General features: G+C 35.8%; 1 protein-coding gene across 1 annotated transcript in view; it reads left to right on the top strand.

The window, feature by feature from the left end:
- The first annotated feature begins 8,914 nt into the window (after positions 1 to 8,914).
- The window catches only part of LOC134746300 (protein halfway), a 45,796-nt gene continuing 31,061 nt past the window's right edge, over positions 8,915 to 23,649 (top strand). Inside the window, exon 1 of the mRNA XM_063680676.1 lies at positions 8,915 to 9,272. Within this exon, the coding sequence (XP_063536746.1) occupies positions 9,243 to 9,272 (30 nt within the window). The 5' untranslated portion in view covers positions 8,915 to 9,242. The remainder of the gene's footprint in view (positions 9,273 to 23,649) is intronic.

Here is a 23,649-nt window from a genome sequence, read left to right as displayed (position 1 = left end):
ATTAAGCACTCTTTTCACCGTGTTTTTGCTCAAACCCATCTGGAGGGCCATAACTTTTTGTTTCCTAGCGGGATTTCTGGCAATGCGTGCCCTAATTGCTTGTACAACCGCTGGAGTCCTAGTTGTACGCGGACGACCGCTTCTTTTCTTGTCATTTAAACTAGAGACCTCACTGTATCTTTCTATGGTACGATACACAAATCTTAGAGAATTTTAAATTTTCAAGTAGCTTAAAAATATTAGTCGGCGAGTGACCACAACGATATAGTGCAATTATTGCGGTACGGCTATCTTTAAGCGTCCACTCCATGTTGAAGAAAACAGAAAATTGCAAAATTATACTACTCAAATATTTAATAAAGATTCGAAATTCAAATGCAGAACGGTTTTTGTTTTAGGAGTTCCAAATTTAAATTTTAAAGGCCAGTGACAGAACTTATGAGCCGACTAGGTATACTGGATGATTTTGGGGTCGTGATCCCAAATGTCAAAACTGTATTAAGATGGTGCTGGTGGTGGTACTGAACAAGGTTTCCCATTGGACCGATATGAAAATTGTGAAATAAATATCCTCCTGGTCCTGGGCCCATACGTGGGCGATGGTGACACTAAAAAAGTGACGTACTCAGAAAGTGACGTCCTCAGAATGTGACGAACTCAGAATGTGACGAACTCAGAAAGTGACGTACTCAGAAAGTGGCGTTCTCAGAATGTGACGTCCTCAGAATGTGACTAACTCAGAAAGTGACGTCCTAAGAAAGTGACCTTCTCCGCCCGAACCCAATAAACATTGTGCAATTGACGTAATTGTGCCGTTCCTTGCAACGTGCGAGATACCCTATAAATGTGCAAGTTGCGGTAAATTGCAAAAGGTTGGAAAAGTTCTCAGAAGTTTTACCTAATATTGCTCGCCTTTGTACCTAAATTTATATGAATTTCATGTTAACAATTTTTGTTTTGTACAATAAAGTGATTTACTACTACTACTAATATTGGTACTTTATTAGGGTTCCATACTTCAAAAGGAATAAAAAGAAACGGAACCCTTATGGACCACTTTGTTGTCCGTCCGTCTGTCTGTTGAGACCCTTTATCTCGAAAATATAGATATAACTCCGTAATAGATGGATACAGTCTAAGGAAAAAACGTGCCTCGAAAATCAAGAAAATTTGATTCTCGATCAGATGGCGCCATTACCTTTGGACTACTCTCGTATAGATGGCGTTGACGGTTTCGTTTATTTGACTATTTTAACGCATATCAGTAAAATAATCTCGGGAACGCGTGGAGGTATCGAGTTGAAATTAAAACCATATACTCAGGTCAACAGTCCCTTAAAGCTGTGAAAAAAAAAACTTCTAAGTTAACATAAAAAAAAATATACGGCCGTTTTTGCCGCAAAACCGTAAATTTCGACACTCAACGGAATCAAAATGTATAGGGTACTTTACTTGCCTTTGATTTAGAACTATGAAATTTGGCAAGTAATATCGTCTTATCAAGTCTTATCAAAGAGAGATAGTATAGAGGCGGATTGTCAAAGTATTTTTTGTAGCCACAGTAGTACACTGCCATCTATCGACACACGATTAAAACTAAAAATGAAGATTATAAAAATACTATTGAATGTATATAAATATGGATAATTGATTTTTTATATGCATTTATTATTTTTAATATGATTTTGACCCATGTTGTTTCACTGATATGTGTTAAAATTGTTAAATAACAAACGAAACCGTCAACGCCATCTAGCCGAGAATATGCCAAAGGTGGCAGCGCCATCTATGCGAGAATCAAATTTTCTTGATTTCCGAGACACGTTTTTTCCATAGACTGTATCTATCTTACAATATCTTATACCGGGTGTTTCCTGTAACAGGAGCATTATATTAATCTGTAGGCTGTACTATGGATGGTATAGAAAGGATGCCAATCTCTTATGGCAGAATTGTTACAAAAGTGACCGCTTTCAGCTTTAAATAATAGTTCCTAATCTCTCCGGTGGCGCTAGTTAGACTCTGGGACATGAGTATAACATGAACCATATAAGGCAACAAATAACCCCACCAAATTACGTAGGTTGTTTTTGGTAGTATTTCGGTGTATGGTGGCGCCGCCTAATTACTGTTTTATGATGGACACTTTTCATACATAGAGATTTGGCTCCTTTATATAGACTCCATGGGCTGTACTCCTCAAACTGACCAACATTTGTTCAGCAACTTTTAAAAATAACGTGTTTTGACTTTCATTACACTTTAAAGTTTATTCTATGACGCAATGTATTGCAAAATTTGTTATGTTTAAAGGGTGACAAGCAACGTCAAACACACAGATGGCAATGTACATTGAAAATAACATTTAATTAGTATGAAAAAGGTAAAATCTAAAAAATTTCATAATTTTAAAAAGTTGCTGAACAAATGTTGGTCGGTTTGAGGCGTACAGCCTCCAGTTTAATTTATTGCTGCTGTTACAGGAAACACCCAGTATTATAGGTTTTTGGTCTTATACTTTATTTTATACTACAAATACAGGGAAAAATCTGAAAACTATAAAGTAAAAAAAATAGTTACATTTGTACGGAACCCTCGGTGGGTGAGTCCGACTTGCACTTGTCTTTTTTTATAATTGATTAGGCTATTTTTGTAAAATACTCCCCGATTCAAAAATGTGAGCTTTCCATGTGGGAATTTTCTCAATATTGCAAAATTTTCGGCACATCCGCGTGTCGCGTTGACATCAACGGAGTTGCTGTTACCTAGAGACAGGCCGCTTGCTTGTTTAATAGGACTCATGTGTTTGCGTCGCCGGGTAAAGGATGACAGGCTAGACCGGGCCGGGGCCGGGCCGGAGCTTCCTTCGCTTCGTTATCTATGGAAAGCACCACGTGATCACCGATCAGCCGTCATAGAAAATGACATGTCGGACGCCTCGACCCGGGCCCGGCCCTGTCTAGCGTGAGTTATCCTTAATAATAAGCAGCCGAAGAAAAAAATCTGCTTAATTGTAATTTAAGATACAAAGATACAGATTTAATTGTACCTAGAGTTCGTCTAAGCTATCTCTGCGCCGATTTCGGGGTAACATGGATGCGGGATGTGGAAGTGGCAATATAAGTAAACGTCATAGTTATTTTAATAGTATGTAATTTGATGTTCATGGTGACACTTCCACATTTTTGTCACAGAAAAGTTTGAAAAGTTGTATTGGTCCGGTCCGAGTCCGACTCTATCTTTGTTAGCCGTTATATCTACCTAATTGAGGTTATTGAGCTTTAAAAATATTTACCGATGGAAATACTTACCACAAACATGATTAATAGTGACATTAGTCATTTTTATACCTAAAAATAATTGAAACAAAAAAAGCATGCTTCTGAAAGTTAGTTTCGTAATTTTGGAACAAAAGGTTCTGGGTTCTGAAAACAAATGAATAATATATCTATGAGAATCATGGAGAGAAGATACAAGAAAGATAACATTTTGACCATTTAATTTACCTACGAATATGTATTAATTATTCAAATTGGATTCTAAAATGGAAATTAACACACGGAAACATTGTTTTCAGGTTATGTGCGTGGTTATAATAATAACATAATTATTATATGTATATAGGGTGGGCCAGTGATAAATTCTCATTTCGTATCGATGTCTTTCGTTAAAATGCATTTATCATTGGCCCACCCTATATATGTGGTAATAAAACCTATTATTCAATTTACTTAACTAAATTGAACCGTATGACTCCTTCCACGCCGCTTTTTACCGCCAAGTTCAACGTGAAGTATGGCGTGGCCAATTAGCCATGCCACAACTTAAACTTAGCGTGGTCGGAGTCAAAATTGTAGACAGAAACGCAACGATTTATGACAAAGATTGAAATCCAACCAACGAAGGACCACTGTCCACACTAAAATCGAACTGAAAACAACTCACCAGCTTATTTCCGATAAAGATCTGGAGCGTAAAAATCGGCACTAAACACGTGGATATCGTGACTTTCAACGACACGAGCCGGGGCGAACAAACTAGTCTTTCAACCATAGTTTGCTCATACCGCTCGGGTCGTCCCTGCCACCTTTATGCTCAGGAGTTGTGGGTCGACTTGGGAGCCACGCGCACAGCTCACGCACCGACGGTATACTGCTAGAAAATTGTGTTTGCGCAACTGTTTTCAGAAACAATTGTGAAGGAGTTTTCTAACTATTACTTTTGTAATGCCGCGGTCGTATCGCGACTGAGGCTTTATCGCAAACGGCTGGCGAATCGCATTCTTTCCGGTTGTGTGGATTGTTGTAAGACAAGCAAGGGCATATAATAAGTTCTAGTCCTTGTTTTGTCAAGACGTTAAACTACAGGCGCCTTTTTCAAAAATGTCTTGATTACAACTCACGGACAACATCATGGATGCGGTGCCAGCATTGCTCCGGGCTCCATTCTCCCGGGTTGTCAAAGGAATGATAGCTTGTATCCACCTTGTATCTAAACTTTTTTGGCATTTCGTTTAGCCGAATCGAATCATGACGTAGGCAACTTGAATTTGTTGGTCCAATGCTAATATATAAATTTGTTGATCCAATGCTAATGCATCGGCTAAGCTCAGAAGGGTTCGGGCGGGACACGTCTGCCGAATGCACCCGGATCCGCGGGCCCAATTGGCTACCGAATAGGTACCACAGATTAGCCGGAGCAGAGGCAGACCAAAAAAGAGATGGCAGGACGACCTCGTCAGAGAATGTATCGAATCTTGATGAGTGGCGGAAGAAAGGGAATGCCTTTGCCCAGAAGTGGGAAACAAAATAAACTAAAAAACCTATATTATGGTACCCGTACTACTAAATCGAGCAGTTAGTCTGCCTTAGCTGAACAAAAACAACTAACTTTTACGTAGTAGCACTTACCATTTCAATAGATGCTGGGTGATTCAGATTGAGGATTAGATGTGGCCATAGGAATTCATTATTTCAGACCTAGTTACTACATAAAAAGTCCGACTTGTCGCCGCAAAGCGACAACAAGCAAACACAAGTGGCGACCCACATACGGAGGCGATCGGCAGCCTTTATCAATGTTGATAAACTTAACTGCTCCGCACAAACCTTTACTTACCCGTGGAGTAAGAAGGCTCATATGTATGAGATCCACAGATCCACATGGACCACATGGTCATACGGAGAAATAAAAATGTGGATCTTTTCAGTAACCGAAATTCTAGCTAAGTGTCAGTGCTATACATATTTATTTAGTATAGGTATTATATATAAAAGCATAAGTACAGTAAGCATCAAAAGTAACCGATCAGACTACTATTAACGCGTTAAAAGTTCACATTCTCTAAAATAACAAGAAGAGATATGCGTCAGAACAAGTAGACTTTGAACTCAAACTGAAGAAATATCTGCACATGATTGGCGCGAGAGTATCTCGCCGCGACATAGACTACCCGTCCCCCTATAATTCATACAGTTAGTAAAAGACTATCCCGCGTATCTCGCGCGCGTGGTAGTCTATCTCATGGCGAGATACTGTCGCGCCAATCATGTGCTCGTCCTACAGGATGGTAGAATCAATCTGCCGAGTTGTTTACTGAATATATACTCACAACTATGGACTGTAATTGTATGAATATAAAATTTATTATTTTATTTATTTATTTTATAAACTTATTTGAAGTTGGTAAAGTAAACGACCTACGTATATACCACCTGGTGTCGATGAATGGGGACAACAGTTTTCCAACGCCAATTTTCTGTAGGTAGGGGATTGGGAATCAAACTATTTTAATACATTACGTATTATCATAGAGTAACTTATACTAGAGCGGTACTGTCATAGTAAATTTTGTAACCCCAGTAAATTCACTGCCATCTGTCGACACACTTTAAAACTAAAAATGAAGATTTATAAAAATACGATAGAATGTATTTAAATATAGATAAATGATTTTTTTTATTTGCATTAATTATTTTTATGATTTTGACCCATGTTCTTTCACTGATATGCGTTAAAATTGTTAAATAACAAACGAAACCGTCAACGCCATCTGAACGACTATAGGCCAAAACTAGTAGCGCCCTCTGAACGAGAATCAAATTTTCTTGATTTTCGAGGCACGTTTTTTCCTTAGACTGTATCCATCTATTACAGAGTTATATCTATCTTTGGTATTATGGAACTATCGAGTCCCGACTCTCTAGCTAGTCGGTTTTTAGGGTTTCGTACTCAAAGGGTAAAAACGGGACCCTATTACTAAGACTCCGCTGTCCGTCTGTCCGTCTGTCTGTCTGTTTGTCACAGTTGAAATTTTTACAGTAGATGTATTTCTGTTGCCGCTATAACAACAAATACTAAAAAGTATGGTACCCTCGGCGGGCGAGTCCGACTCGCACTTGGCCTTTTTTGTTAAGCTTAACAAGACCCGAGCTAAGGTATATAAGTACCTCAGTTGTAACTGTTACGCAAAAATTGAGTCCATGTTAATATAATACACGCAAAAAAACCGCTGTTCACGTAGAACAATGGGTCAAAAATGTGCATAGCCCCACTTGGCGTAGCGCCTCTTGTTAAATAGACGGCGGCGACGGCGCTCTCAGTCACCGCAACTGGATGCGTTCAATTTTACGAGGCTGTGCCGTACAGCTGCGATCGTGGCCCACAAATGGACTCGCCGGAAGATCAGCGCCGACACTTGGGTCGGCATTATGCTGAGGCGAGCCCATTTCGTGGTAAACACTGCAAATATGTTTTTTTTTAATTTTCCTTGTAATGCTAGTATGTATTTAAGTTTATCACGAAAATAAATGATTTATGATTTATGAAATACGCCTTTGAAAAACGTAGCGGCAAAGTTACACATTTGGAACCCACACATACATTGCAGTAAAGCCATCGGCAGGCGTATTATGGATTGCTTTATCCACGTGACAAAATATCCGTGACGGATACCGTTTTATCACGCTATCACGTAGAAAAGAACGACCATCATTTCCGTACTGGAGTTAATTGCGCTCGACGAGGCAAAAACCTATTTTTCTGGGCCAAATTTTGACTTCTCGTCATCTCGTTGGCAATTCAGCGTGGCAACGGTGCTAATGTCCATGGGGACACAGGTCTCATTGGATTCCTTGAGGAGTTGGGCTGGCTGGACTAGCCTACCCCTAACCTAGTTGCCTCTGCTACAATACAGTATAATATCATGGGCACATTTGAGCAGACTTAGGGTCCGAGATATATAGTCCTAAAATTGACAACATTCGAAATTTATCATTGGTGGTAGGTATATAACAAATTTTCTGGCTGATATGCATTTGTATTCTAATCCGAGATAAATTGAATTGAAAATATTTATTTCAGATTTACATATTTAAATAATGCTTATTAAATATTTATTTTAGATAAATAAAAGGGGAATAAAAAGTAATAAGAACAAGCAAAAAATAAAAGGGTAAAGTATTGTTTTAGTAATTTTTATTGCACACCGAAAGAATACAATATAATAAAACATAGAAACTGAATAGCACCAGGCAGTCATACTTATCGCTATAAGCGACCTCTTTCAGATAACCTTAGTAGGGTTGCAGAATTATATTTATTATATTCGACCTGCAATGTAACCTGATTCTTATATACAATAAAAACTTACTTACTTACTTACTATATTTTTCATGCAATAGTGTACCTAGTTGACATTTTTTAATGGTATCAGTCGATCAGGTTTGTTTTAAGGATCCAATGTCTGTATGGGACCCATTGTCTTAAAGCAATACAAAAGTCACAAAATGATGGTTAAAGTCTGGCACCGGCACTTTACTGACAGAACGCTCTAACAAAATGGCAACACATCCTGACGATGTCCTGACGTCACTGTGTCACTTTGCTTAGAAGCCGTTTCGATGTATGGAAAACAAGGAAATTGCGATTTTGTTGCGTTTATGTATATTTTGCAGTACAATATTTTTTTTTAAATAAAATGTCAGGAATCGAATGGTACCGACCTATTTTTTTCCTATTTGAAAGTTAAAAAAAATGTTTTTTTTTAACTGTTGTATTTTTTTATTATTCCCATATATTTTTTAAGTTTCCAATTTATTGTGATAAATTATTTATTTTCTATCTATTTAACTAGATTAAGTTTAAATTTCAACATGTGTCAAATACCCCATCGTAACAAAACACAAAATATTTTTTTAAATTAAATTAGTGAGGGGCCATATCCCGTTTTCGACTCGATATAAGAATTATCGATATTTTATTATGATTATAGTTGTTATGCTAATTTAATTAATTAATTATGTAAGACGTAATATTATATTTTGAATTCGATAGGAAGGATACTGTCCCCATGAGCCGTGGCATAATACCGGGATAACGCGAGGAAGATGATGAGGAGAGGATCATTTGTTTTGCATTTCATATTTGTAGTTTATTTTATTATTTCTAATATAAAAAAATAAATGGTAACAGAATATTACAGTAATGTTTTATTTATCGAATCTATTCGTTTATTTTCAACTGAACAAAAGTTATTGTTGGTGCTATTCTCGTCTATAATAAAATAATGTATAGAGGTCGGCTCACAAGCTGACCGCTGACCGGTGTTATCACCGGCCTGCACAACCAGGGAATCCGGATACCTGCGCTGAACTGACCAACACACATCCTTCTCTCTCACACCAGTACTATGCCCTAGGAACCGGCACCCAACTGCCCTTTCATTTTGCACTAACACAAGAATCCCTTTGACCGCCGTCTCGTTTTGTAATGAGCGTTAAAAAAAGACGCACGCTAACGTGTCGACTCGAAACTTACGCAAAATACGCAATAGCATACTGATAACTCGCATTCCGTCTCTCTCGCTCATCGGCAACAGCGCTACGCCAGTATACGTATACAAGAGTGGTGGTAAACTATTCGCTTTTGTGTAGTTTTGCCAAGTCGGGGACGGTCCGAATTAGACCGACTACATGTGGTTTGTTGTGCGAGTATCAAAAGTGTCGTGAACTTGTCGATTTAGCATTCGAAAGTGTGCAAGTGTTTCGCGTTTTGTTTAAAAAGTGTGTAAAATGTCAGATGTTACGCGGAGCGAGTGGCGCGGGAACGCGGCATTTTTTAGATTCCGATAGGATTCGAAAGTTGAAACTGCATGTTTACGAACGATGCATTTGTACGTGTTTAAGCGTTAATTTTAGTGCGAAGCTGTGATTTATTTTTATCGTGAAAAATTGTGTGACAAAATGAGGCGTACGGGCTTGTGTATTTTTGACGTGAGTATTTTTGAACATAATAAAAATATTTCTTACAATATTCATAACATAACACATTAATTTTTACATTAGAAGGTATGAAGGGGTTTATGGATGTTTTTCCTTTTACAGTAAAAGTGATAAAAAATCGTTTTGGTGATATAATTATGTTGGCTTCCTGGGTCTAAAAAAGTTTGATAAAATATAACCGCTATGATTTTTTCAGACAACAAAGAATTGGCTCCATCCCAGTATATCTGTAACTGTCAAGCATAATTACCATACTAATAATAAATTCAGTAAAATAACGGTTGCGATAATGAGAATAGCAGTATTAGCAGTTTATACACGGTGGCGAAAAAAATAAGTCCATTCCCGTTGCCAGGGAGATTTGGGATTATACTGAGCAACTTTTACTATGGTAGTAGCCCCGAAATCGCGAAAAAAATTGACTGTTTCATACATTTTGGTTGGTCCATTTTTTATGAGGGGGGTATTTTTTTTTCGAGTAAAAGTTGTTCCCGTAGTAAAAGTTGCTCAGTATAATCCTAAAACCTCCCTGGCAACGGAAATGCACTTATTTTTTAGCCACCCTGTACTATATATTTGTTTACCGCTGACACAAGTTTATGTTTTTATTGTCAGTGGTAACAAAGATAGATATAACTCCGTAATAGATGGATACAGTCTAAGGAAAAAACGTCCCTCGAAAATCAAGAAAATTTGATTCTCGTTCAGAGGGCGCTACTAGCTTTGGCCTACTGTCGTATAGATGGCGTTGACGGTTTCGTTTGTTATTTAACAATTTTAACGTATATCAGTGAAAGTACATGGGTCAAAATCATAAAAATAATTAATGCAAATAAAAAAATTATTTATCCATATTTAAATACATTTTACTATTTTTATAAACCTTCATTTTTAGTTTTAAAGTGTGTCGACAGATGGCAGTGAATATACTGGGGTTACAAAATTTACTATGACAGTACCGCTCTAGTATAAGTTACTCTATGGTGGTAATAAAGGGCTAATTTCAATTATTCATGATGTTCAATCAGAACAGAGGGAAAATAAAATATAGGAAAAATGTTAACCGTTAACTAACGTATCTGCTTTCTAAAGGGAAGTTGATAAAAATAGGAGATTTTAATTATAAAACATACGGTTTCCGCAAAACATAAGGTGGCATGGGTTTTTGTCGCAATTATGTCTACTTACTACGGAGTAGGTACATATTAATATTATTTATTTATAAGCAAAAAAGAAGTCCGAGGTATTAACTAAAACTTATATAGTTCTCAGGTAGTTTAGTTTATACTCACTTATTTCAAAAAAGTGTTTACTGAGGTGTTTTAAAACTTTTAAATGACGCATCGTCTACGCAAATTTAGATAATTTCAATTTCGGGCACGTATGTATGGTGAGTCAAATTTATCAGAATTAATCTAAGTATAACTACAACCAACATAAACGTAGGTATTGTAGGTAAGTACATAATTGAATCGTCTATTCATCGGAGGATATAGAAGCTGTGATGTGGTTCCGAGAGGCTGAGTAACAATACACAATGACTATATGTAGGTACTCGCGGATATATTCCCTTTGATATGATTGTTACGCTGGTATTTCCATATTAAAATTCCTCATAAAATACAGTTTTCTAAAATCTTGCACTAAACTGTTCCTGTTTAGCCCAATGGTTGACTGGTGAAGAATGCCTAGAGGCGTTAAGTTCGGCATTTGCACTCTTTTCTTTGTTGAATTGTGCAATAATGTTCTAATTTATAGGGTACCATATGTGCCCCATTTCCATTTCAAAATTCACGGAAGATGCTCAACTTTCACCTTTCTTACATGGATGAGTTAACAAAAAACAAAGCCTATTGCGGATATCATCATTGGTTTGTTTTGGACGAAGCATGTTGCTGATTTGCGTATATGTACAAACTGGATAATTTTTAAGGTTTTATTTGACAAAAAACATCAAACCCTACCAAGCGTACATATGAAATCAATTTATCGATATCGATAGTCATGGAGGAATCACTCGTAGAAAAATGGGTCTATTTTTTCGTCGTGTTATCGTTCATTTTGTAAACAATAGCACGTAGATACTAACACAATTTAATTGTAATTAGAGTTGTTTGACTGTTCGTGCATTTATTGCTGTTGTATTTTTACACGGAACGTGATTATAATTATTCCTACATCTAGGTTAACGAGTCAAGATCACGTCATTATCGTCCAAAAGCTATTTTGTATAGAAATTCGTGACTTCGCCAATTAACAGATGTTTGAGCCGTTTCAATTCATTGTTGAAATTCCCAAATCTTATCATAATTTTAGTGGAATTGTCGGATGGACCAGAATAACATCAAAAGCGGATAGGCAATGGACGAACGCTTTTCCATACAAAAGTAATAGTTCTCATTTTCCTCTGGATATTAACATTATAAAAAATATAAATTAGCTTCGAACAATTTGATCGCGGTTTGGTTTGTACTAACTCTTATAATAAATAAAAATATGTATTAAAAAAGTATACATCAAATTTTGTAAAAATATTTTGTGAAGCGTTCGCCCACGGTTCTCTTAACTATTATTATTAACGAATCTAACGGTAACATTATACTAGTTCAAAAGCATAGATTAATGCAAAATGATTTACGAATATTAGCTATCTCGTAATCTTGATTAGCACCAGACTTGCCATATGCTTGCGAGAGCCTGCTAAGTTAAATATAATCTATTAATAGCCAATACGCGTGATGTGAATCAAGCCCTAATTATAATTGCCAATGATATTGTTTACCTTTTCACAACACTCATTCCAGTCATTCATTATTCTGTGACATCACCCCTTAAAAACAATGATAAATATTTATGTATAGGTATAATTGTAGCGAGGTCATTTTAGAATAACAAAATAATTACAAAAACAATAGCGGGGCCCAAGCTGCCGGTGGTCAGGGCCGCAGAGAGGAACCTAATATTTATTAAAGAATATTACACGTTTAATTATTATTATTACTTAATACACTTTTCTTAGTTATATCCACTCCACGTTCAAACAGAAGCGTACAGGAATAGAGTTAACAGGGAAACGGATGGATATGATCAAGCTAATTGGGATAATTGAGTAACAGCTAGCGGCCATCACTACTAGTAGTCCGAGCAGATACTTGCGTGCTATCTGCCCCTACATCACACAGCACAGACATGTTTCCAGTTGGATCATCTAAAAATAAAAAAATGCATTTGCACGTCGTATCAATACTGCAAAGCCAAAAATTTGTACATTTTCTTTGTCTCTATTGTCTAAATAAATAAATATTATTGTCAACAAAGCACATGAGTTAAATTACAATATTTTTCGAATTATATAAGAAAATATTATAAATGCTAATTAAAATGACTTTAACCTTGTATTTTTACATGTATTTGAATTTTAGACAAGATCAGCTTCCAAACAAAAAACAATAAAAATATTACTTACATTCGATAATTTGTTAATTATTACCGATCTTGGCCCATCACTACTTTATATTAGTGACGAGCCGGGAAAATTTGCACGAAAATTTCGCGTTAGATACATGATACATATACATTTTTAATGTCTGTAGTCTGTAGGTACACGGGACAATAAACGTGCCTAAGTAATGTTATCTGTCCTAGATCGACCACACCTGTGGTGATGAGGTTTGTAATTAGTAAAACACAGATAGGACTAGATACAAACAAATTAATTGTGTCGTCGAGAATACAGAGCCAGGTGTGGTTTTATGTTGGGGTAACTTAAATCGCCGGTGATCTTTTGTTCAATATTTCACATGTAATAAAATTACGAATTTATGAGGTTTTTATTTGATACAAGCTTTTATGCAGTAGTGTGTATTTTATTGCATGTGTGACTTTGTGAATTCGTGTTAGGTACGTAACGATTTCCTAAATCTAATTTATGGTGGGTCCGAAAGTACTTTTTCAATTTTTTTTGTAATGACTTAAGTTAGCGGTTTAGTTTTTTATGACTAGTTTACTGTCGAACTAATAAATTTTAATTGTATATTGTTCCTAAAATATACTTACAAAGTTTGCTGTAAAATGATAATGATAACTGGCACTGTAATACTGTTAAAACAGAAAAGTTAATTAAAAATAATTTATTAGGAAAATTATATTTATTTATAAGTATATGAGACATAGTTAACGATAAAATTGCAATTAAATTTTTGCGGTTTAAAAAACTTCACTACGAATTGTTACAAAGACACAAGTGATACAAAGACACGACAATACACAAGTAAGTATAGCAGTGTAAGTAATAATAATTATATAAAGAATAATTAAGTATAACTAATAATATTGTCTTCGGTTACCGCGATAGTTACTCATGAAATAAAACTATGAAAACGGATTATATCGCGTATATTGAATTTATAATACATCCCTATGTATTATAAATTCAATATACGCGATATAATCCGTTTTCATAGTTTTATTTCATGTATAACTAATAAGTATAATTATATGCACATAAGGCTACTCAAAAAAAATATGAGACCATAGTTACTAGAAAGAAGAAAGCGCTGGTGGCCTAGCAGTAAGAGCGTGCGACTTGCAATCCGAAGGTCGCAGGTTCAAACCCTGGCTCGTACCAATGAGTTTTTCGGAACTTATGTACGAAATATCGTTTGATATTTACCAGTCGCTTTTCGGTGAAGGAAAACATCGTGAGGAAACCGGACTAATCCCAACAAGGCCTAGTTTTCCCTCTGGGTTGGAAGGTCAGATGGCAGTCGCTTTCGTAAAAACTAGTGCCTACGCCAAATCTTGGGATTAGTTGCCAAGCGGACCCCAGGCTCCCATGAGCCGTGGCAAAATGCCGGGACAACGCGAGGAAGAAGAAGTTACTATAAAGAATTGATTTCATTTCATTCATAAATAACAATAACACGAGTGACACAAGACACCCATATACATGACATGAATTCGCTGTCAGCAATCATATTACGTCGTGATTCAATTAACTCGTTGACCGACGAACGCGATGCACTTGTCGTAATTACTAGCTAATTACTTTACAGTTAACACTGGTTGCTGTCTATTTATAACCGACCAACGTTTTATGATTAGGCGGATACACTTTTTATTTTTTAACGATAAAACGATGTAGTTTATGTTTTCGCGTCACTTTTTTTCGTATTTATGTTTATCGATCGTTAAATTTTTCATGTTACTTTTTCTTATTATTAAAATAAAACATTGAAAGGATACCAAAGATAGACGCCAGGGATAAATCAAGGTAAAAGCAGGCCGAAAAGGATCTACCTTTTTGGTATCCCTTCAATGTTTTTTTTTTAATAATAAGAAAAAGTACAGACGTTTTCCGGCTATCCAGCCGGAAGACTTCTAAATTCGCAAGACGGGATCTGCTTCTGAATTTCCTAGCAGTTGGACACTAAAACGGGCTTTAAAAATAAAAACTTTAACCCTTAAATGCATGATTTTTTGTATAACTTTTTAATAAATTGAAATAGATGTGTCATGCTGTATAAAAGTAATAAATGTGATTTTGGATAGCTGCATATTGAGCCACGGACCATCAAATATACGATGCATATATACATCATTATGCATTTAAGGGTTAAGACCATAAAAAAAAACGACGAAATAAAATAATGACGTAAAAATAATTTATTGCAATATAAACTTAAAATATAAATTTGATACAAATAAAATTATAGATTATAGATATAAAAATTTTATTATCTGAAATTATTATGGTTTTCTAGTCTAGTAAATGTCTTTTTTTTGTCCTATTAGATAAAACAGTTTTACAAATTACCGTAACATCTGCTGTCACTTGATTAATGCGGTATCATTAAATATGTTAATAATTTATATCAACTAATAATAGACTGGCCAATCTCTGAGTGTTAGTAAGTTAAATGATGCTCATTACCAGTTTACCACTAAGTATCTCCGCAAATAGTCGTAGTAATTAGCGAAACGTACACAAATAAATCTGCGGTGGCAGCATGGTTCCATTCTTATCGCCTGTCACTATGCCTGTCACTTTCGCACTTACATACTTGCTAGAACGTGACAGGCATGGTTACAGGTGATAAAAATGCGACCGTGCTACGGCCGCTGCTAAGTGAATTACAAAGTCAATACCTACCGTAAAAAATGTGCCCACTTTGCTCTCCGCTGAGTAGGTACTAGTTGTGCTGCAATAGTTTTTATAGGTATATGAGGAGGGGAGATGAAAGCCTTAAAAAGCTGATCATTGTTGGAAACCGGAGGGCAAACGAGGCCGGGGACGGTCTCCAACTAGATGGAGCGATCAAGTAAAAGGGGCCCCATCCTCAACCAGCTTTTGCTCGGTCGTCAGAGACGCGATGGACAGGAATCGATGGAGGAGATCACAAGAACCAGGTGTGGAGCATCCACATCCACTGATGACCACGATCCTCAGTCATGAGGGAGCGACCACACAGAGAGAGAGAGATGAAAACTATATCACAACCCCATTTAAGTGTTAGAACACGATAGTAGTAATGGTGTACCTTGAATCGGTATTATATAATTATATATACCACGATATAATAAATTTAATTTAGAATTTTGGAGAAAGTTTTGGAGCAACGTAGGCATATTTTTCGGTATCTTTAGCCTTAAAAATATGTCGGTAAATATAAAGTAGTTTACAGTTTAACCGCCCTTAGCATAGAGATTATTTAGTTATTAATTACCTACATATTACATATATAATTACTCTAACAATAATTAATTATAAAATTAAAACTGTATAAAATAATTTAAGCGACATTTAGTTTTATGTGTAACGAAAAAAATATGCGAACAAAACACAAACAGATAATTTTTTATCTGTCATCATTTATTCGTATAACAAACGTCGCACTAAATGAGTATACTCGTACTCGTAATATGTCAGTTGTCGGTTTCAAACAAAAATGTATTGTTATCGACAAATTACTGTGAATTAAAAGAGTATTTAAACCTTACTTGATTATTTAAATTATATTCAAAACAATAGTAAATTACTCATTATTTAGTTATATATCGCCAAGGTTCCGTCTTTCATTAAACTGTAACGAAACCGTAACAATTGAGATTATAAGGACGTACCTATCGATAAAAAACAAAACTGTCAGGAGGCTTAAGGATTAACTGTGCTTAATATTTTATATATTTTTACATAATCTACCGAAACTTTTTTTTGTGCTCAGCTGAATCTTCTTGTGACCAAAAACGTAATGTATGTCACGTTCGAAACGTCATACTAAATAACAAAAGTAAGTGCACATTGTTAACTCCCGTTTCAATTTAAAAATTATCGGTTAATAAAGTGTTTAAATATATGTATACTCCTTTAAAAATAAAAAATAAAAATAAATATTAATTATAGGACAATTTTACAAAGGTTGACCTAGTTTTAGACCTAATTTTTCAAAGATCGATCTAGCTCAATAAGGCTTGTGTTCTGGGCACTAGACGGCGATAAATATAATACATATGTAGGTATATATCAAGACTTATATACATAGAAAACATCTATAACTCAGAAACAAATAATAAATGCCCTTACTTGGATTAGAACCCGGGACCACCTGCTTCGCAGGCAGGGTCACTACCGACTAGGCTAGGAGGCCTTTGAATAGGCATTATAAATAGTTATTATATTATAAGTTTATTTTATTTTATTATTCCTTATATTAACAACTTCAGCATAATATTAACAATGAGAAATTTTTTAATTACAGGTCTTACAACATACCTGAATGCACTACTACACATACTACACATACTATACATTAATTGAGCTCGGCCTCGTTACAGACTCCAGGTATTGGTTACTAACTGTCATAAAACTGGCTTCAGGGCTTTGGAATATGTCCAGTTTGCTCTTTGCTGTCGCTGTCCAGCGCGCCGCCGGGACTGCGAACAGCGCGCGGCGAGTAAGTTTGTACCTTGTACCTATAGCGGCATATATTTCCATATGATTACGCACCAGGAATTAATTGTTAGAACTTAAAATTATTTTGCTTGTAGGTACATTATTTATTTATAGGTACATAAATTATATGAAGATTACTGTACGAACATAACTCACAATTCCACATAAAGTTCAAGTTAAAAACGGTCAGTTGTGAAACAAAAGAGTATTGTGTATGTTTCCCAGAGTGCGACTGACGAAGTGTTCTACCATACATTTCTATAAAGTCTTATTTCAATCTGATAACCGTAGTCACATAAGTCTTTTTAGCTTTAGTAATACCTGTTTATTGGAAACAATCGGCTCGAACGAGCGAGCGCACGATATACAAGTACTAATTATAGTAACTCGATATTAATCGTGTTGTAAAAACTAGTGCTCAAGTTTCAACAGTAGTTCATAATTTTCACATAGATATGTTGGCTATTGGCATAAGGTGATGAAATACTTCGGTTTACTATGAAGAATTTTTTTTTTTAATTCTGTGAGTATTCTGTCACAATTTGTTTTGTTTCGGCCATGTCTAGCGTGAGTTTCTTCCGTAAAAACCTATTAAAAATGCATATTATAATATAAATACCATGAGAATATCATAAAAAATATTGATCGGTTAAAACTTGGCGTGTTTAATATACTATTAAGTAGCGTTTGTTAGTGACATTTCACACTAACCTGTTAAATAAAAATAATATTAGTCTCTTATATTATATACCACTGATCGCAGTAAACAAGTTAGTTATCAAAATACACAGATAGCACACGATATACATTAATGTATCGAAATAAGTATCAAATTTTACATGATGTTTCTAAATTTAACAAAAAAAAGATGAATGGGTCAAAAGTTCTTTTCATTATCTTTGTTTCTGACCACTATGTCACGCTTGTATTTTTGTCTTTAATCTAATAAATAAAACAAGTCGAGTGTCTTTCTAGCTGTAGAAAAATAAAAACGAAATTTCATCCCATACAAAAAGCTTCACACCGTCACATTTTTTGAGGACAAAAACAAGACGAAAAGATTTTTGATCCAAATGAACATATAAATCGTAGACATAATATAAACATGACTCATAATCTCTTTTAAAATAACAATTGCAATGAAAAAATATATTTATTTCGTTCCAAAAATTGCATAACAAGAATATAAAGTATCGATAAGTATTTATTACAATTGCACATCACTATTCAATTCAAAGCACGTTTAATTTGGTACGATGACAGTTGTTGAAATACTTGACAAAATAAATAAAATAACCATAAAGATTTTATTTAGGTACATACATGTTGAATAAGTCCGGTACCTACTATACCTATAGGTATATAGGTAATATGTTACTTATTTTTTTATTGGGAGTCAAAATTATATCATGTTGTTAGAATTCGCCAGTGCGTCTCGCTCATGGAGACTATAGTCTATAGTCTATAGACTATAGACTATAGTCTCGCTCTCTTCAAGTACGAGCGAAAAGCATACGCGAATGACAACAAATATAAATATTTATCAATATATTTCTGATAACAAAAGGCAGAGTTTAAATTTGCCTCTGTGTAGTTAGTAATAGTAGGTATTTTTTTTCGTGAGATAAGAGCAAATGTATGACACTTTCATACAAATGTATATTGGTCCAATGTTCCTCTTACGTCGCCTGACTTTAGTCAGAAGCATAATAGCTAAGCCGGCGAGGAGTCCAAAATGATCTACACACGCTCGAATAGGTCTATTTAAATAGTGATTTCTTGTTATCAATTTATAATTAGTATGATCTGTCAGCTGTCAAAAGTGACAGGTCATATCTATTGCATATTGATAACATAAAATACTAATGAATAGACCTCCATTTTCTTAACAACTAACAACAACGTCATATCACAATCACTTTCAACTTTCAACACCACGCCATCTTAGTTAACTTTGTAACTGACTGTACTAACGGTATATTCCATTTTATTTCTTTATTTGCATTCAACTTATAGACATTATATACAGTTCTTGAAACCCCTTGGGGTGTGGCAAAAGATAATTATTATTATCATCTTGAAGCTCATACTCATAGTAACACACATACCTACTCACCTTGCCCAAGTCATTCACAACTCATATTGGACAAATGTTGACAAAACCGCCTTAAGCTTTCAAATATTGACTACTTATGTTTGAACGCATCAAAATGCGGAAAGCATGTTTTTTTCTTTCACGAATAGGTACTTAAGTATGCTATTCTAAGACCTACATATTTACCTACTCATATCAATTAATCAATCAATTTAATTTAATTCAGACATTTATATCCACAAGACAATATCTCATATGTATACGTGTCTTAAATAAAGGCAGAGCTAATTAATCGACTTCAAAATATCGAAAGAGTAGATTCTTAATGCCCCATTTAGATATAACTTGTATGCAATATTCGATACATTGCTAACTTACAATGAATTCCATCGATCGACCATGGATCAACTAAATACCGAAATGTAACGAAAATCGCATGCAAGTTCTTCAATAATAACCAGCTTTGAAGAAGTGGAACTGCAAATTAAACATTTGAAGGCGTGTGTAAAAAGACGCTGACAGTTTCGTATCTATAGTTTGGCCCGGACTGTTTCATTTCAAACATAGACAGAGATAATAGTAGGTACTTAAGGGGCCCACAGACTATCAGTCCGCCGGACGATATCGGCCTGTCAGTTGTTCGGAACTGTCAAATTTTTGTTCAAACTGACAGGCCGATATCGTCCGGCGAACTGATAGTCAGTGGGCCCCTTTACGTACTTACGCTTGTACTAGCACCCAAAAGAAAGGGATGAGTGAGTTATACGTAGCTTTCTTTGATCTTACTGACAAGGTGACCCGCGGCGGTAGCACGGTCGCATTTTTGTAGCTTGTCACCATGCCTGTCACGTTCTAACAAGTATGTAAGTGCGAAAGTGACGGTCATAGTGACAGGCGATGAAAATGGAACCATGCTGCGCCCGCAGTTGTCTTTGCCAGACAGCACACAACTGGCGTCTATCCACCTTGCAATTATTTCTAGCTATTACTTAGGTAAATATGTACAATGATAGATATAACTCCGTAATAGATGGATACAGTCTAAGGAAAAAACGTAACCACAGTCACTGCCATCTATCGACACACTTTAAAACTAAAAATGAAGATTTATAAAAATACGATAAAATTTATTTAAATATGTATAAATTATTATTTTTATTTGCATTAATTATTTTTATGATTTTCACGCATGTTCTTTCACTGATATGCGTTAAAATTGTTAAATAACAAACGAAACCGTCAACGCCATCTATACGACAGTAGGCCAAAGCTAGTAGCGCCCTCTGAATGAGAATCAAATTTTCTTGATTTTCGAGGCACGTTTTTTCCTTAGACTGTATCCATCTATTACGGAGTTATATCTATCTTTGATATGTATAAGGTACTGGTAGGACGGACCCCAACGAGGGGTAAACAACTAAACGTGTGGGCAATCGAACAGAAGTTACGATCTGTTTGTCCAGTGGACATTACGTCAATTTAGGTCGCCGAAGGTTTTCCTTAGGAAAACACTCCACCCACGGATTATACGAGTATATTGCAATATGGTATGTGCTCGACCTATTGCTACAGGGGCCCATTTCTCGAACGATATTAGTCTAATATTATTAGTGTGTTGTCATGACAACCCATACAATTTGACAGTTCGTGGACTAATAATATTAGTCTAAAATCGTTCGAGAAATTGGCCCCAGGTATGTAAGTGGCTATATTGGTAAAGCCAGCATCAAAAGTAGCGGAACTTTAACATGTTCAAACATTTGAAGAAATTAAAAATATCTCTAACGGCTCTGTCAAGACTCAAGTGTAAAATTTAACCCTTATTCTCTGAAAACAAAGCACTTTGCCGGCACTTTAAAGGCGTGTTGCATTATTGTCACGTATTGTACAGTCGCCATGAGATATATCGGAATATCGAAGCGGCCAACGTGCTCACAAATATCTGAAAAGGTGCTAGAGTGCGTGTTCAGATATTTGTGAGCACCTCGGCCGCTCCGATATATCTGATGGCGACTGTACTGTGACATGTCCCCAGGCAGTTTCAATAGCCGTTATTTAATTTGTTGGCACCCGGCGAGCGCGGCGGGCGGTCCTTGTCGTCGATAAAAAAAACCGGTCAAGAGCTTGTCGGGCGATGCTCAATGTAGGGTTCCGTAGGTACACATCCCTCACAAATCTCACAATAGGCTGCCTTCCTTGGACGGAGATATTTAGTGGGTATCATGTACATAATAAGCAAAAGTAAGCACCTTCGCAGCACTTGTGCGTCTTTTTACTAAGAAGGGAAGTCTTTCGCAAACTCAAAAACAGTTTAACCGATCACGTTCGCTATTGTTTTCATTGAAAGTCGTTACTAAGCTTAACTTTCATGGTGTTTTAGAGTTCCTATTAGACTACGGAACCCTAAAAACGACTAATTGAACAAAAACTTCTTGTATTGATGAAACGATAAACTTTCGTAGCAAAAAACTGTATATTGCGATGGATGCGTACTGACTCTTTTTCTTTTTTTGCTATGATCGGTCTGTATTTTTTTTCTTGAATTTAATTTTTGCTGTTACAGCTACATATCAGCCGAATTTTAGGGTTCCTTAGGTATAGAGTATAGAGATATTTAATGAGCGGCAAGAAATGCCCGGCTGCTATAGGACTTTATAGCCATCAACGGCGATTCAGGACCCCGTAAACCCACAAGCGCCACAACACAACAAACATCTACAACAGCACAGATGGGGCCAATTTTCTCGAACGACAATAGTCTAATATTATTAGTGTGTTGTCATGGCAACCCATACGATTTGACAGTTTGTGGACTAATAATATTAGTCTAATACCGTTAGTGAAATGGGCCCTGATGTGGCCAATGATGAGCGTACTTGTACGGTGTACCGGTGTACCTATTTAGTTTTGTACCTAATGATAAATAGTTTTTGGGGCACACCACACCCAATTGAATCTAAACGTGAAACCTAAAGTGACTTAATGAAGTGTTATGGTAAAGAAAATAATATATGTTTTACAAGAAACATGATGTAGTCACGACTTTTTGTTGTTCGACACAATCGTTAACTCTGCTCGACAGCACGAAAAACGAATTTATGGTTTAGCACAGTGGTTCCTAACCTTTGCTATACATATTGTTGCTCCCGTGTCCAATTTATAAATTTAATTTAAACTCCGAATTTTAAATGATTCCAAGATCATCAGAATAATTAAATACCAATAAATCAAAATAAAATTAAATACCTCTATCTCTCTATCTTTCTGGTGGGTCTAGTCTCTTTGGGTTTAATTTAAAAAATATTAAATAAATAATATGTTTCATATCATGTATTATTATATTTATTATGATACACCCATATAAAAACTGGCCAAGTGCGAGTCGGACTCGCCCACCGAGGGTTCCGTACTTTTTAGTATTTGTTGTTATAGCAGCAACAAAAATACATCATGTGTGAAAATTTGAACTGTCTAGCTATCACAGTTCATGAGATACAGCCTGCTGACAGACAGACGGACAGCGGAGTCTTAGTAATAGGGTCCCGTTTTTACCCTTTGGGTACGGAGCCCTAAAAATGAACTGTCATATAAGTCGACGCGAGAGGTGTACCTATAGTAAAAGTCTTCGCATTGGTCATTGAAATAAGTCGAATATTAAAGACTTCCTACATCCGATATCGGATTAGGCAATGTGAAAACGCTCTTAGGTTTATGTGTATTTTAAAAGCGTAATACTCTACCGGAAACATTAGCAATTGTCTTATTCTTAAATAAATATACCATGGTACTATATTTCGTATTTCGTTTGTTATTGGCGAGAGGTCGCACAGGATCGAGAAAAGTGGCGCTGTCTTGTGTCGGAATCCAAGTCTCATTTTGGGTCGCTGAGCTAACGGAGTAAGTAAGTACCTAGTACTATATTTCGTGCTCTATACGCGTCTTAAAGTTTAATGTATATTATTTATTTGAACAGTTGCCTACGTGTCAGTATCGGGCAAACAGCACCAAGGTCTGAGCATAACGCAATCTCTGTTTGAGAAGCTCTGCTTATGCCATCTCGAGAATAAGAGATTACGTCTATCATTACGAAATTAAATAAATACTTGTGATAATGATAATGGTGGAACATGTACTGGGTCTTCGTTAGTACTTAGTACTTTGGTAGAGAAGATAATGATTTTCTGTGTTGCTCATCCTTACTAAAAGGCCTAGCGAAGTAATAATCATTTATACACGGTGGCTAAAAAATAAGTGCCAAGGAGGTTTTGGGATTATACTGAGCAACTTTTACTATGGGACCAACCACGAAATCGCGAAAAAAA

The sequence above is a fragment of the Cydia strobilella genome, chromosome 12 (assembly GCF_947568885.1).
Source record: "Cydia strobilella chromosome 12, ilCydStro3.1, whole genome shotgun sequence".
In the NCBI taxonomy this organism is placed as follows: domain Eukaryota; kingdom Metazoa; phylum Arthropoda; class Insecta; order Lepidoptera; family Tortricidae; genus Cydia; species Cydia strobilella.
Note: the sequence above shows the minus strand (reverse complement) of the source record. Positions and strands in the feature narration are given on the sequence as shown.